This window comes from Danio aesculapii, chromosome 15, assembly GCF_903798145.1.
Source record: "Danio aesculapii chromosome 15, fDanAes4.1, whole genome shotgun sequence".
NCBI lineage: Eukaryota > Metazoa > Chordata > Actinopteri > Cypriniformes > Danionidae > Danio > Danio aesculapii.
Window position 1 is genome coordinate 8,979,858 of NC_079449.1, and position 17,507 is coordinate 8,997,364.

Below are 17,507 nucleotides of genomic sequence, written 5' to 3' on the forward strand. Positions count from 1 at the left end.
AACGTCCGCTCACAGGATATTTCCTTTTGCGTTAACGTACCTAATAAAGTGGCCGGTGAATGTATATTATACTATATATATATATAATATAACTTACAACTCTGTTAACGAATGCTAAAGTATACTGTCGTATTAACTATAGTGAACTGATAAAATCGTAATAAATACTGTTGTATACAGTATTTTAATTTAATAGTGTATTATTAGTATTTCACCATCCATCCATCCGTCTATGAATCTATCTATCTATCTATCCATCCATCCATCCATCCATCCATCCATCCATCCATCATTTTAACACTATCCATCCATCTTCAGTGAACAACAATACACTTACCCAAACAAAGACAGTAGAAACAAGTATTTTATTCCAAACTTTATTTCCAACTGTTAGTCTGTCTACGAACTGACATTTCAGATGAAACTCCACCATTTCTGTGCCCAAGTCTTATTACTCAGGCCAGCTCTACATAGGTTAAATTGGACCGTTTAATTGAAACAGACAGCAGGCCAAGAAGTTTCCAGCCGGTCCGTTAAAGACGTCCATGCTTAATCTAAAGGCTGCGAAATACAAACATGCACTGATATGCAAGATAGGTTTACTAATTCTCAGAATTCTTAATGCTCCGGGCCGTTACCATGTCAGGCATACAAGATGACTGTGATTGGCTGTTGTTACAAGTGCCAACCAATGAAAGAGTCTAGTCTGTTGTAAAATCGCAGCTTATGGTGAGTTGCCCGTCACCATATAAACAGGATATGCAGAGACTCAAATATGAAGAAAAATGTTTAAGCTACGCAAAGTTTTTTTGTATTCGTCACTAAAATAAAATACTGTTATAGACATATATCAATCCCTGTATTCCTGACCAGTACTGTAAACATTCTGCAGAACATCTATGAGTAAAGTTCTGCATTAAAAGTAACATTATGCATTCGAAATGAAGAAATTAGGGGTTTATGGCAGACAATTGTGGCTGGTTTGTGAGTAAAAGCAGTCATAACCTGAAAATGATCAAGCAAAACCCTGCAAAATCACTTTCAGTTTTAGGTGGTTTTTCAGACTTGGGGTTAGGCTAGATTAAAAAGAAACACCACCAAGCAAGTACCTGACTGATTTTATAAAACAAACCTAAAATAACATTCACAGAGTGTGAGTGAGCTGAAGCAGCTCATCTACATCCAACCGTTTCAGATTAATCTCCAGCTAGTAACATCTCACAATGGAGTTGTAATTTTTTTCCCAAAATAAAGGGTACAGTAAAAAAGATGGTAACGTAAGTGAGCTGATGTATAGTAAAATCACACAAAACCAGGCAAGAACACATTTCACCTCTAAATTCAGGAGAAAGAATATTATCAAATGAAAAAGTTTTTACAAAGCATCTCTTTGTACAAACATTTTGATTAAATTTTTAATTTAAATAGCATTGCTTTGTAATTATTTTAGAAAATCAAAAGCTTAAAGGAATAGTTCATCAAAAAAAATCATAATTTATTGTCACTGGTTTTAAACCTCTTTTTCTTCTGTTGAACACAAAAGAAGATATTTTGAAGAATGCTGGATGCCGACACCCATTTATTGAATTCCATACTTGGAATCAATGAGTACCAGCAGCCAACATTCTTCAAAATATCTTCCTTTGTGTTTCAACAGAATAATAAAAAAAAAAAATCCCAATAGGTTTTGAACAACGGTGAGTAAATGATTATGATTGCATTGTAATTATTTTTAAAAAAGCTTTAAGGGATAGTTCACCCAAAAAATGAAAATGACCTCATCATTTATTGTCACTCTCATGTGGTTTTAAACCTTTGTGAGTTTTTTTCTTCTGTTGAACACAAAATAAGATATTTTGAAGAATGCTGGATGCTGACACCCTTTTATTGACTTCCATAACTGGAATCAATGGTTACCAGCAACCAACATTCTTTAAAATATCTCCCTTTGTGTTTCAACAGAATAATAAAAAAAATACAAATAGGCTTTGAACAACAGTGAGTAAATGATTACGATTGCATTGTCCTTAATAATAATAATAATATATAATAATAATAATAATAATAATAATAAGCTTAAAAGAGATAGTTTACACAAAAACATGAAAATGACCTCATCATTTAGTGTCACTCAGGTGGTTTTAAACCTTTATGAGTTTTTTTCTTCTGTTGAACACAAAAGAAGATATTTTGAAGAATGCTGGATGCCGACACCCTTTTATTGACTTTCATATCTCGAATCAATGGGTACCAGCAACCAACATTCTTCAAAATATCTTCCTTTGTGTTTCAACAGAATAATAAAAAAATTCAAACAGCTTTTGAACAACGGTGAGAAAATAATTACAACTACAATGTAAAGATCAAATAATAATAATAATAGTAATAATAATAATAATAATAGCAATAATAATAATAATAATAATAATAATAATAAACTTAAAGAAATAGTTCACACAAAAAAAAAAAAATGAAAATGATCTCATCATTTATTGTCACTCATGTGGTTTTAAACCTTTGAGTTTCTTTCTTCCGTTGAACACAAAAGAAGATATTTAGAAAAATGCTGGATGCTGACACCCTTTTATTGACTTCCATACCTGGAATCAAGTGGTACCAGCACCAACATTTTTCAAAATATCTTCCCTTGTGTTTCAACAGAATAATAAAAAAATCCAAATAGGTTCTGAACAACAGTAAGTAAATGATTACAACTGCATTGTATTTATTTTAAAAACAATACTAATAAACTTAAAGGGATAGTTCACACAGAAAATGAAAATGACCTCATCATTTATTGTCACTCATGTGGTTTAAACCTTTGAGTTTCTTTCTTTTATTGAACACAAAAAAAGATGCTGGATGCTGACACCCTTTTATTGACTTCCATACCTGAAATCAATGGTTACCAGCAACCAACATTCTTCAAAATATCTCATTTTGTCATCAACACAAGCAGAAAAAAAATGAAATAGGTTTTGAACCACAGCGAGTAAATGATTCAGTTCATTTCTTGGTGAACCATCCCTTTTTTATCTAAAAATAATTACAAAAAACTAGTATATAGTAAGATTTATTATAGAATTATAAATTTTTTTAACAAACTAAAGCAATTTTTTGATGAGCAGGTGCCAAAATATAAAATTTCTCTTGATTTTAGGGTGAAATGTGAGGTTATGTCAGATTCTACTATGCATGCACCAAATGATCAAAAGCTAACATTAAATGAGACTGTCTAAAAGTTATGAGCACTAGACAAATACTACACCAGTAGGTTAGTAACATCGAAAACTAGAAAAGTCAGATCATAAAATTTAAGGTCACGACCACAGAAAGCAGAATTAACAGCGCCAACTTTCCATTACACCCATTCAATGCAGTGACTAATAATGATAGACAAAAAATGCCAGCGTTAAATCAGAGACGGCGCTAACAAATCAGTATCTAACCTCTCACATTTACTCATGTCCACACGCGTCTCTCAAAATGACTGACACAATAAACCATAAACCGTTACCATCTCTAAAGGTGCTAAAACACATCCTACAAAGCCAAAACAAATATGAAAAGTGAAAAAAAAAAATACCCTATGTACATGTTCACTACTCATCCAGGATATGCAACCTCAAAATGTGCAAAACATGATGCGTGCGTCACAGGAGTGTGTTTGAATGCTATATGAGATATGATAAATGCATATTCATCATTGAATTCATCACCATCCAATTAGCAAACTCCATCTGTGTAGGTTTACTAGCATCTGAGTGTATGTTTGTTTGTGTATGAGGTACAAAACCCCCTCCTGTATGTGCAATAAAGCAGCAGCATCTACTTCCGTCTTCTCTGTTCACTTTGCTCGTTTTTTAAACATGAGAATAAAACATAATCGGGGGAAGAGGTTGGATGTCCAGCAAAGCGAGACCCTTCATCATCATCATCACTCACCGAGCTCAAACGGCATTTGACGGTTCCTGCAAAACACAAAAACATGCCCAGCGCTGCGGCCACTCAACGTCCCAGAGAGCCAAAGATTGCCCAGACGCCACCGTCTAGACTTCCTCTATACGTTCGTGTGTATACTGGTGGTGTTTCTCAAGCGTCCTGCGGGGTCGGCCTCTTGAGGTCTCGGATCTGTTTGATTAGATACGTCTTCTCGTCGCTGAACTGCTCGTCCTCGGTGCGGTCGTTCTGGAACTTGCTGAGGAACTCGATGAGTTTGGTTTGGTTCTTCAGCAGGATGTCCAGGATGGGCGGAGTCTTGTTGGGATTGGCCACAAACACCTGAAGGAACCAGGAGATAATGAATGACTCAGGATACTGAAGCTTGAGATGAGTTTCAGGGTTTGCATACTGATAAGGAGTTACTTTTTGGAAGGGAGCCTATGTATTGTATAATAGGCATGGGCCAATATAAGATACTGACAGTATGATAACCTTGGATAAAAAAATATCACAGTTTCATGGTATCAGGGTCCTGTGATTACTACTCTGAAATTAGTTCGTTTAAATGTCTTTGTAAAAAAAGTAACAACTTTTCCCTTATTACAAAAGCTCAATCATTAACATTTAATAGTAATCTTAAATTAATACAGTACAACTGGATTATGAGAACATATATCACTCCAGTCAGGTTAAATAAAATTAACCAAAGTATCCCAGACACATGCATTAAATGCTCAGTGGAAAAAGGTACACTTTTACACTGTATGTGGGATTGCCCAAAGGTACAGGAATTTTGGAAAGAGGTGGCTAGTTTCATTTTTGAAATGGTATCTGTAAAACTGCCCATGAAACCGGAAATGTTTATTTTGGGAATTATTTATGAAAATATTGATTGCCACAGCAGCACCCGTAAACTTATCGATATAAGTATACTCCAAGCAAAACGTCTAATAGCTTTGTACTGGAGGAAAATGGAAAGGCCATCTATTGCACAGTGGATCAATAATATGTCCTTCTGTTTAGCTATGGAAAAGATTTCATACATGTTAAAAGGCAAACTTACTGTTTTTGAGAAAATGTGGGCACCCTTTATATATCTTATTTCAAATTCAAATTTCAGAAATTTATTAAATGAAACAGGAAACGACGAAATAAACTGACATTGACTAAGCATATCTAAATATTCCCCCTATTTCCAAAGAATTATTTAAACAAACCATCTGATGATCTGGTTCATGCCTTCTATAGATTATTTGTATTTTCAACAATCTCTTCCAATTGTTGTATCTAGAATAATCTGTTACTAACTCAAACACCCTGTGCCCCCCCCCCCTTTTTTTCTCATTTCCTTTTTATTCCTTTTTTATGTTTTTTTTTTTTCTTGTTGTTGTATGCTTTTTATTATTTATTTTTATTTTATTGTTTTATTTTTTTCCTCTAAATTGAAAAAAAAAGATGTAAAATATGATTGTGATGTTATATTGTCATATTTTTATTACATCTCAATAAAAAGATTGTTCAAAAAAAAAAAAAAACTTTTCCCTTATTAAACACAAAATATTTTATTTTAAGAAACATTTAAAATAATTTTGGCTCTTTTTATTTTAAACATGTCTGGTTAAAATTAATTAAAATTAATCATTAGCTATGTCTTCATCCAAAGATGTGAATTAAATTAATGTGCAAAACTAGAATATTGAATAAAAGATGTGCGAATAAAGCAGCGTTTCCATCCAATGAGTGAAAGACAACTAAATTCTAACTTCCTGATTAACAGGCGCCAAATATCAACAGTAGAAACGAAATTTACTGCGGTAGGAGAAGCTGTGTGAATCTTTTCTTCATTTAATAAATAACTTGCACCTCAGAAGACAAATGCTGACATGCAATGAACATGTGGTGGCATTTGAAGGCTTGAGACGCGGAGCACGGACACTCTTGACAGTTCTGGAGGTCATTAATAATATAATAACACTAATACTGAAACGGTTAAGGTGTTTTAGAATGATCGAAACAACATTTCAGATGTTTTACAATGTGCTCAGCCTGCTGGTTTATCCAATAACTCACATTTTTATCATCACATGATCTCTTATAACAAAATCACCTTACTTTTTTTAATGGGCATACTGGAATTTGCATCTTTTCTCATCAAATAAAACGTTTTTCCTACTCAGTTATGCACATATGTTTTCATTCGTGTTTTCAAAACTTGTGCGCATCTTGGCATTTCCATCAACCATTTTTTTATGCGCATAAAAATAGATGGATGGAAACATAGCTATTGACTTCTGCTTCTGTCTTTGTTAGATTCAAAAACACAGATTACTCAACAACTTCAAACCACGGTAAACCTGTTATCGTTCCATGCCTACTGTATAACTGCAGGTTATCTATGTTTATATACTGCCCACCCTATACACAACTCCTTAACTTTTCTGATTCTGATTGTAATATAATAACACACATTTTGTAAAGCTGCTTTGGAATGATAATTTTTATGAAAAGCGCTATACGAGTAAATTTGAATAGACTTTCTACAAAAAAATGAAGGGGTGTCACAGTGGCGCAGTGGGTAGCACGATCACCCCACAGCAAGTAGGTCGCTGGTTCGAGCCTCGGCTGGATCAGCTGGCATTTCTGTGTGGAGTTTGTATGTTCTCCCTGTGTTTGCGTGGGTTTCCTCTTGTTGCTCCGATTTCCCCCACAAGTCCAAAGACATGCGGTACAGGTGAATCAGGAAAGTAGTGTATGAGTGTGAATGAGTGTATATGGATGTTTCCCAGTACTGGGTTGCAGCTGGAAGTGCTTGATAAGTTGGCGGTTCATTCCGCTGTGGCGACCCCAGATTAATAAAGGGACTAAGCCGAAAAGAAAATGAATGAATGATAAACAATGCTAAATGTCAGACAACTAATTACATTGTTAAAGTTACATTTAAATGACTTTTCTAACTACCGTGTTTGTAAAGTAATTGAGTTACTCAATAAGGGATTTAATTACTTAACTTTTGAATATTACTTAACATCCTTAGACAATACAAATAAATAGGATAATAGAACATTTTCTCACGATTTACTAGGCCTCAGGCGGTTCCAAACCTACTTGAGTTTATTTCTTCTGTTGAACACAAAAAGAAGATGTTTTGAAGAGAGCTGAAAACCTGTAAGCATTGACTTCCATAGTAGGAAATACTAATACTACGAAAGTCAACAGTTACAGGTTTCCAGCTCTCTTCAAAACATCTTTTTGTGTTGGAACTGATTTGGAACAAGTGAAAGGTGAGTAAATAATGACAGATTTTTACATTTTGGGGTTAACGCTTAATACTTTAGCTTTGTTCGATTTATTAAAACATTTTAATTTATTTTTTTTAGGGGGTTTTCACCTTTATTTTGGATAGGATAGTAGAGGTTACAGAAAGGAAAGTATTGGGAGTGGAAAGAGGGGAATGGTCGGCAAAAAACTTGGTGCATTAACCCCTAGGCCAGGGGTCACCAATCTCGGTCCTGCAGGGCCGGTGTCCCTCCAGGGTTTAGCTCCAACTTGCCTCAAAACACCTGCCTGGGTGTTTCAAGTATACCTAGTAAGACCTTGATCAGCTTGTTCAGGTGTGTTTGATTAGGGTTGGAGCTAAAATCTGCAGGACATCGGCCCTCCAGGAACAAGTTTGGTGACCCCTGCCCTAGGCTATTGGTGCCGACAGTTAAGCATTTTATTAACAAACATAACATTCTTTAGTGGACAAACAGAATTAAACGGCAGAAATACAAACAAAACATCATATGTAACAAAAAAAAAATAATGTTCCAGAGCAAATTACTAATTTCTTAATTCGTTGTTTCGTAAGTATGCTCAATGACCTGACAAATGTAATTTGCTTAGTTGAAAAACAAATTTTTTCTGCTAAATATCTGAAATATAAACATATTTTCATCAATTAATTCTGACTCGTTTTTTAGCATGTGTAATCATTTATATAAGTTTAACCTTCCTTAGTTCAAAAATAGAATTATTCTACAAAACATATTTATATAACAAATTACACAATTAATCTGCTTGTCTGATTTACACATAACTGCTGAATTTATTTACAGGATTTAAGACAATTACATTATAAGTAAGTTATTAAATTAAGTAAAAATGAACAGTAACACTTTATCAGTGGATAAGTAACTAATTACACTCCACACTGCTGGTAAGTTGATCAAAAAATAAATAAATCAACAAGAGGGTGGGAGGTTTTCTACCTTAAACACATGAAAGGCCTCAAACTGGATGTTGCGGCTCTTGTCTCGCAGTAGGTTCATCATGAGTTTGAGGTTCTCTGGTTTGCTTATGTACTTGGTCATTATAGTGAAGTTGTGCCGGTCCAAAAGCAGCTCTCCTAAAAGCTAAGAGGAAACACAAACCACATGTTAAAAGCACGTAAACATGAAGTTACCGTCTGTAATTCTGTCTGAAGACATTCTGGAGATTTTCAGTGACACAAAAACTCACAGAAAATAAAACTAGTGGTCAAAGGTTTGGGGTCAATAAAAGTTTTTGTTTAACACTAGAACTACTGAAGCTGTCATTTTGACCACATTTTAATTTTGTAAATTAATAACTAAAACATATATAACCATAGTGCTCTGACTTTTCCTGAATGTGTATATATTTTATCCTAACAATAAAAATTACAGAAAATTACAAAACAAACGAAAAATGTAAAAAATAATAACTAAAAATATTAATCACAAAAGAGTTTTTATTTCTACCTTGACTGAGGATAATGGTTAAACTGCCTACAAGCATTTCAGCATCCGCTACTTTCCGCTACTGCCTTTGCATATGTGTGCCTCTGTTGCCTAGCAACTTTCTTCTAACAAAAACACAACATCCTGATAGAAAAAAAACCTTTACTTCAGACACGTCTTTAAAACTTCAAAAACAGCACACTCACTGCGGTGAAAAATACAAAGTGAGGAACTTGTACACAATTATAGGCTTTATAACAAAAAAGGGTTTATTTTTAAGATAACAACGACTTCATAAAACAAGCAGAAGCAGTTTAATTGAAGGGTGTGTTTGTTCTGCTTGCATAAACTAATTTAATACAATCCCGTCAACTGCATCCAAGATCTGAGTCTTTCAAACTGAACATTATCTATGTTACATTTACACAATTGTTATGACAGAGTCAGACTTGTCAACTAAACCGACAGTCCACATGCTGAGGCACAGATGACAGACAATTCAAAGCTTAATTTTTCCAATCTCAATCGAATCTTCAAATATAAACTACATAAAATATATTTATTTTTTTTAATTCATGACATGAAAAAAAAATTCAGAAACACCACGATGGCCATTTTAGTAGTTAAAGAATCCTGCTAGTTCCAGTGTAATAGAAATTAATCCTATAAAAGAAATTGAACAACAGTGTAATCTCACAAAAGACTTTTATTTCAAATAAAAATACAATTTTCCTCTTAATAAATCAGCCCAACTGTTTTCAGCTTTGATATTAATGAGAAATGTTCAAAGATTCAAAGGCTTTCAAACACCATTAATTTCAAATCAAGCACCTTTTTTAATTCCCCCAGCATATGTAGCATCATGAAGCTCCCTTACTGTACTTAAAGAGCCCCTATTATGGGTTTTTGAAAATGAGCTTCCAAGCAGTGTGTAACACAGCTCTAAATGAATAAAAACATCCAGCAGAGGTTCAAATCTAAAAGTGCAGCATGTTTAAAACTATTGATTCTTTAATATTCTAAATATAGATTCTAAATATTTGACTCAGAGTCGAGTAAATGAATTGAGTTGTGTTCGGATCTTTTGTTTGATCGCATCGACGTCGATACGGTACATCACCAAATACGTACTTCCAGTTCTGGTAAAATGTGCACGCGCTTTCCCTCCACATACTAGAGAAGGCGCGGAGGATCACGAGACTGATCATGACGTGAAGATGATGATCACTGACAGATGGAGATTCGGCTGCTGGGAATATAGGGTTAAAGTTAATTTTCACAACAATACCACAGTTTAGCCAGCCCAGTGCTGATTGTTCCTATCATTTTTCTGATGATTGATACAATAACCTACGCTGCAACGTGGGATTCGCCGGCCTTTTACAGTTCATATGGACCAGTTTCTTCTTCCTCCGGATCATAACTTGTAACTCTCATTAAAATTGTTGCCTTGTTTTGTGTAGTTTGCAAAATATGTGTTTAATTGTGTGTTATAAGATCTAATGGCCCCGCGCGGCTTGTAATCACATATCTCTCATAGATCAGTCCTTGTACTGTATCTCTCAGGTTAAATCTGTATGGGGCTGTTCACATATTGTGTCCAAAACATGGTGCGTGCTTGTTTCTTCACTGATTCAAATGCATTCGGAACTGGCGATCCTCTGCTGTTTGTCTTTGCTATGGCCAAGATTAGCTGTTCCTACACACACGCACAGTGCGGTAATGTTCAAAATAGTTCAACTTTTGCCACTGTGTGGATTAATACTGAATCGTTGTCGTTGTTATTACATGGGGTTAGGTTTAAGCGTAGAATAACATTCCTGCTCTCACATACTCTCTGGCTGCTATTTCATAGCCGTGGTGAGCTTTTCTCTCTGTCTCGTGCTGAACGCAGTCGACCAATAGCAATAGACTGGGTCATCGGACCAATCACTGCAGATTAGCTTCGCGCTAAGGAGGGGTTTGGGAACAAATGAATTGCTGAAAGATTCAAATGGGAGTCGCTGGGATAATTAAGTAAAAATAAATGCATATAATAAGACAATGAAAGTGTTTTTTTGACCTTGCACGCATATCAGCCTGTTGTTGGAGACCCCTAAAACCAAAATATGACCTTTATTAGTGCAAAATAGAGGCTCTTTAACATTTACTTGTACCTAATATTTACATAAAAATGTCAGAGTAATGATGTTTTAATTGTGTCATTTACCAAAAAAAAAAAAATGTAGCTGTTTTAAAGTGTTGAATTCAATAGTGGTAATATATTTAAACGCAGTGTCTGAAATGTTGATAAATGTGCAATATTTATCATAGTTCTTGAATAAAGAGATTTCAATTAAGAGTTTTTTTTCTGCTTTTGACAGCAGCACAGTACAACTGCTGAAATAACACCATACATTTCATTTCAAATTTAATTCAAGCACTTTCAAGGACCTGTGTTTGTTTTTAAGTACTTTCCAGGTCTTGAATCCATATGTCTGACTTTCAAGTACTTCTCATACACACAATGACTTCTGAAGCATCATGTGACACCAAAAGCTGAAAATTCTGCTTTGCATTGCATGAAACGTGCATTTTTATCATTGTGGGATGTTCAACAGTTCTGCTGAACGCTTGATTTCAAAACCCACAATTACACTGATCAAGCAAATAAATATATGAAGCAATAACATAAATCTGACAAACACAAACCCGTTGAAAGCACATACACTCTCTCTCCTTATAGATCTCACTCACTCAATACAGGCAAGCTTGCATGAACACAGCAACGTGTTGTCAGCACTACTCTGAAACTGTTTTGTTTCAACACTTCACTGAAACAAAAGCCATTTCTCAGTAGCGAGGTACAAACTTCACAGTTAAACTCTCAGTTCTGATCTTAGTAAAGATGTTGCTGCCAAATGCTGTTAAAAAAGCACAGATTCATGTGAATGACACAATTTACCTCTCTCTTTCATAACAATGGCCGAAGGCTCCTTTACGAACTTAAAAACGGGCTATGAGATGCATAAGAAAGTAATAAAGAGCATTTAAGGATAAAACCTAACAAGTGTTCTTTTAAATAAATCATAAAACAATGTAGTATTAAATCTGAAAATAATGCACACTTGCATTAATGACCACTCCTCTTCGTAGGCCCATTTTCATTACAGGCGTGCGTTATTTTCCTAGTGCATTATTTTATTTCCCAAATTGCTTTCGTCAGGTACTCCTTATTTGTTTTACTCGAATCATGATAATCACTAGATTTGCACATCAAAAAATCCAAACCATCAGTTAATCCATTTTAAGCTCTGTCACAGATTGTATTGGACACCAAAGAAACATTCTGTCTGTAAATGGCATGTTTACAGAAATAGAGCATATTGCTAACACGACTCGATCTTGCAGGTTTGCACTTTTCACCATCTGAAAAATTAGACCCTTCCTAGCAGATTATGCTGCACAACTTAGTCATTTCAAGGTTGATCTACTGCAATGCTCTTCTAGCTGGTCTCCCATCCTGCACTCTCAATCCTCTACGGATGATCTAGAACGCTGCAGCTCATCTAGTCTTCAATGAGCCAAACAGAGCCCATGTAACACCTCTCTTTATCTCATTGCATTGGTTTCTAGTTGAAGCTTTGGGATCAAGTTTAAATCATTGATGCTTGCTTACAGGACAGCCACAGCACCCTACCTCCACCTGCTCCTAAAGGTCTACATCTCCTCCAGGAGCCTCTGATCAGGGTGTGAGCACCGCCTTGTGGTACCATCACAGAACGGCTATAAGTCACTTTCCAAATTTTATAATCCAATGTTCCTCGCTTGTGGAATGATCTTCCTATTCCCACTTGGACTGTAGTCCCCACTGTAGTTTTTGTTCTCACCAACAAATTGGAACGTACATATGGTGTGGGAATGTGAGAAGGTCTATGAGTTTTGGGAGAAACTTTTATCAATAATGTCTGAAATTATAGGAAAAATATTAAAGGAAAATATGACAGGAATATTATTTTTCCTAAATTATAAGAAAATTAATTGCACAAAGATGGCTTCCTCCACGTTTTCGATCTGTATAGCATTGGCTATTTCAGCTTTATGATATAATAATGTTAGAACTTACATTTGATGTATGAGGTCAGAAAGTGTTTACTTTTTCTTATGGCATCTGGAGGATTTTGTATGGCCTCTTATGTGGAATATCAGTAAATAAATCTATCCAAAACAAAACAAAACACTACATTTATTTTATTTTTACCATTTTTTAAACCAAATAAATTAATGCATGGTGAGAAGAATGGGAGACTTCCTTCAAGAAATAGGTTTAAAAACTGTAAATTCCCCAAACTTTTGACTGGTAAAATAAGCAAACAACAAATTGTACAACAACACACTAACTAATACATTAACTAGTTTCTTACCTTCAGCGACTGCCTCTTAGTAACATAGTTTTCTGAGTGAAGAAGTTTCTCATATTCACTAAAGAACTGAAGAACAAAAGAAGACAAAAAATAAATGTAATTTACATTATACATGTTATAAACATTAAACATTCTGACTTCTTTTTGTTTAATTCAAGTTTACTTGTACTGGTCTTTTTACAATAATTATCGTTCCTAGCAGCTTTACAAAATGCATGTTATTACATCACAATCAAAATCAGAAAAGTTAAGGAGTTGTGTATAGGATGGACAGTATATAAACACAGATAACCCTCAGTTATACAGTACATAGTGTCACTTAAAAAAGACTATGTCTATGTGAATGATATATTTTTAATATATTTCCCAGTAATGGGTTGCAGCTGGAAGGGCATCCGCTGCGTAAAAAAATATATGCCGGAATAGTGGGTGGTTCATTCTGCTGTGATGACCCCTGATAAATAAGGGACTAAGCCGAAGGAAAATGAATGAATGAATGAAGTGTATTTGTGTATCTTGTGCCCCTCTATTACTTTCCAACACATCTGTAAAATATGAAAATATACATTTCAGTACTTTCCAACAAAGACGTCTCTCATAAGAAGTTGTTTTTTTGGGTTTAAATGTTAAGAACACTGCAAAATTTAGACATTTTTGTTTTTGGATACTTGTAGAGAACGAGGGAACTAAAAATCCACTGAAAGAGCAAGTATTTAATCAAGTATGCCCAAGTTATCTTAGAAAGTTTTAGTGGCATTTATTGACATTTTGTCAATATAAATCTTATATTAAAGACAGTGACACATTTTAAAGTGTGATTTGAATCTTTAAAGGGGAGCTATTATGCAAAAATCACTTTTATAAGGGGTTTAAACAGTTGTGTGGCAACAGTGTGTGGACATAGCCAACCTCTAATTAATTCCAATTCTTTATAATTACACTTGATAAAGTCTACGGAAACAATTTGATTTGACATTCTCCCTTTAGCAGATGGAGAAAGCCCCGCCCATTAGTGATGATCTTTCCCTCATTAGCATAGACAACCCTGAGTGAGAAGTAGTCTTCTGTCATTAGTTTCACCAGCTGAAGATAGTGTTAGCGACTAAGTGGATTATAAATGTCAAGTTTTAGGATGCACAAATAAACACCAGTCTCCATAGACTGCCTTATTCTGAGCCACTTCTTTTGACATTTTCAGTTATTCAAAGAGATAACAATAGTCGAGTTTTGAATCTGCCGCTATGTTGACACATAGGCATCTGTAGCTCCACTTACTTTTGTAAAGAGCACAATCTGATTTGAATTTAAAGCAACAGTCACCAAAATGGCATAATTTCACATAAAATCAATGGCATAAAATCAATGGCATAAAATGCCTAAAAGGGGCAGTTGCAAAGAGTTATAAAAAATGTATTGTATGGTGAGCTGAAATTTCACATACACACTATAGGGATATCAGAGACTTGTTTTTAATCTTGTAAAAAAAGGGTTATAATAGTACCCCCTTTAAAATGCACAAGTGATGCTGAATGACTGACAGATCCAATCAGATTGAATGACAACAGACAATGAAGGAAGGCAAATCGATTCCACCGTGACTCACTCTGTCATAGTGCTGCTCCAGAAACTCTGCGCTGAGCACTTTGTGTCTCGTCAGCAAATCCTGGAAGTAAACCAAACAAACACCATTTGTCAGACTGAATAATTACACAGCACATTTGAGGAAGAAATAATAAGAACTGCCACCCAAACAAAGCAAACACAGGGTATATACAGGAAGGAGAGAGTCAAATTCAATACCTTTTAAGACGTTTTTTAAGGCTTTCCCTATATTTTGAAGGTCCCATGAAATTAAGTTTTTTTAGATGCTAGCTAGTATCAGTATTAGGATATCTATAAGTTTGTGTGCTTCAAAACAATAACAAAATTCAAGTATAGAAGATATAAAACTGATATAAACTTGTAAAGCTTGCAGTGTCACTTCCATCTAAATGGATCAACGGTTTTATTTACGTCACCTTTTCCATTTTTCATCAAATCTTCTGACCAATCAAATGCTCTCTAGTATCTGACATGCCCCGCCCCCTTCAAGACACTTCACATTTGCATTTCAATTGATGCGCTTGAACTCAATCACTCTCACTGGCAGAGTGGTGATAAAACAAAACGCTATTGGCTGTTTTTTTTTTAAAGGGGAGGAGCTACACTATGTCCCACCCTCTTTTTATGTTTCGGTTGAGGTTACGCCAAACAATGAATAAAAATGTACCGAATGTTTCAACCGATAACATTGGCAACAGTTTAACTTACAGTATATTTACTAAATACTGATTGTAAGAAACTAATTCTATATATATATATATTTTTAAACATTTATTTTTGGCCTTTTTTCGATAGGACAGTATTGAGACATGAAGCGATGTTGGAGAGAGAGGGGGGGGTAGGATAGGGAAATTTCCTCAAGCCGGGATTCGAACTCAGGACGCCCTGACGTGCTACTGCACAATATGTCGGCGTGCTAACCACTAGGCTATAGCCTTTATCAGCAGATTAAATTCAGGCAAATTTTAGAATTTAAAGATACGTTGTAGAATCAAAAATTATACAAAATTTAATACCTTGTAAAATAGCCTTCAAGACTTTAATACTCTTTAAAGTCCACATGAACTGGAAGCTGCGACTGTCTTTTTTCTGTATTGTGACCCAGTTCTTAGAGAAACAGAATATTAAATGATAAAACAGTGGGTGTGGCTTATTTTCTCTATTGCAAGCTGATTGGATGTAGTAAAGTAGGCATTTCATTCAGAAAGATCAGGAAAAGGGTTTTAGACGAGTTATTACAACCTAACAGACACCTCCTCCCCATTTATGTTTGTTGTCAAAACTGACAGTTGGAGGGGCATGGTTAAGTGTTTTAGCCACGCCCAATACCTTAGACAGACATAGGGCTCTATTTTGACGATCTAGGTGCAAAGTCCAAAGTGCAGGACGCAAAAGCATTAAGGGCGTGTCAGAATCCATTTTTGCTATTTTAAAGACAGAAAAATCCACAGGGTTGAGCTTATTCTCTTAATGAGTTATCGGTGTGTTTTAAGAAAAAAACAATCAGAGTCTCATCTCACATTCCCTTTAAGAGTCAGTTGCGTCGTTCCATAGTGCATTTACTATTTACATGGCGGACTTTGAAAGTAGAAAAACTGAACACTTCACTAATGAGAAAACAGTTAAACAGAGCATCTACAGCGCGAGAATGAGCCTCCTCATTCTTTACTTTCACTCTCTTTCGAGGATAAGGAAACGTGTTGTACGCACACACATCCATTAGCCTACAGAATTAATTTTTGTTTGTTAAGCGTAAAGATTTGTTTTAAAACCATTTCTAAATTCAGTTCTAATTTCCAGCAAACAAATAAATAAACAGTAATAAAGTGTGGTAAAAAAACTGAGTTATTTCCAAATACACGTGCTATGGCCCATATGGTCTAAAACCTGATAGATGGGCAAATCTAAGCTTGTTTTTAATGAAACAAATATAAATATGCACAAGTAACATGCTCTGCTGTTCTATTGTGCAATCTATTTTAATTCCTCAAAATAGCAACGTGCCTTAACACACCTCCTTTTTTAGACCAGAACGCCTTTGGGCGCAAATACATTTGCTATTTAAACAGCGTGGTGCAAAACGTCATAACGACACTTGGGTCAAGCTGAAACTAGCAAACAACAATTGCGTTGCGCCTTGCGCCGGGTGTATGATAGGGCCCATAATCTGAGAATTTAACTGAAGACAAACAGGATGTGCATTTTCTGATTTTAATTTCAGATTAGAAGAGCAAACTATTTTTCTTCTTAATGACATCCACAGACGAATTGTTCACCAGAAAACTAGCAATGTGAGCTCACAAAATCATATGGCTAGTTTTGATTTCATTTGCTCATTTGGGGCCTTACATTTCTCTAAATTGATTTATCAACTTTTAATGCTTTTTTAGATCCCGCGGACAGCCTGATACAGAAATCTTGTTAAATTTTTTTTGTCAGCATACTAACTTTAAAAGTGGCAAATGCATCAGAGGCGATGTCGAAGGTGGACATTTCAACATATCTAAAGAAATCGTAGAATTGTTCAGAGCAGAGGGTGATCTTGGCCAGCGGCTCGTGCCGTATGCATTCCCTCAACATGATCCCGCAGTTCAGAGCGATGTCCGGAGACTCGTAACTGCAGAAAAAAGCACAGGAATTAACATCAGAAACATTATGCCAGCACATAGTCATCCTAATAATATTCTTAACCCCTTTTCACAAGACTGTTTTTAGTAAAGCGTTTCATTTGTGATTTATCACTGTCAACTATTATGTACTTTGTAAAGTTGCTTGTTTATTGCTTTGTTTTGCTGATTATTGCAGTGTGACTCATAAGTAG

At 35.1% G+C, this 17,507-nt stretch overlaps 1 protein-coding gene across 2 annotated transcripts in view; it reads right to left on the reverse strand.

Moving 5' to 3' along the window:
- Positions 1 to 363: 363 nt before the first annotated feature.
- cab39 (calcium binding protein 39) overlaps positions 364 to 17,507 on the reverse strand; it is a 36,904-nt gene continuing 19,760 nt past the window's right edge. Inside the window, exons 5-10 of one of the 2 annotated variants that reach the window (XR_008838903.1) lie at positions 17,135 to 17,303; positions 14,688 to 14,747; positions 13,085 to 13,150; positions 8,193 to 8,336; positions 2,114 to 4,281; positions 364 to 1,777 (exon numbers count right to left, since the gene is read on the reverse strand). Coding sequence is in view for 1 of the 2 variants with exons in the window: in XM_056473760.1 (XP_056329735.1) it covers positions 4,093 to 4,281; positions 8,193 to 8,336; positions 13,085 to 13,150; positions 14,688 to 14,747; positions 17,135 to 17,303 (628 nt within the window). In the remaining variant the exon portion in view is untranslated. Of the gene's footprint in view, positions 4,282 to 8,192; positions 8,337 to 13,084; positions 13,151 to 14,687; positions 14,748 to 17,134; positions 17,304 to 17,507 lie in introns of both variants that reach the window. The other variant, XM_056473760.1, reaches the window with a different exon arrangement.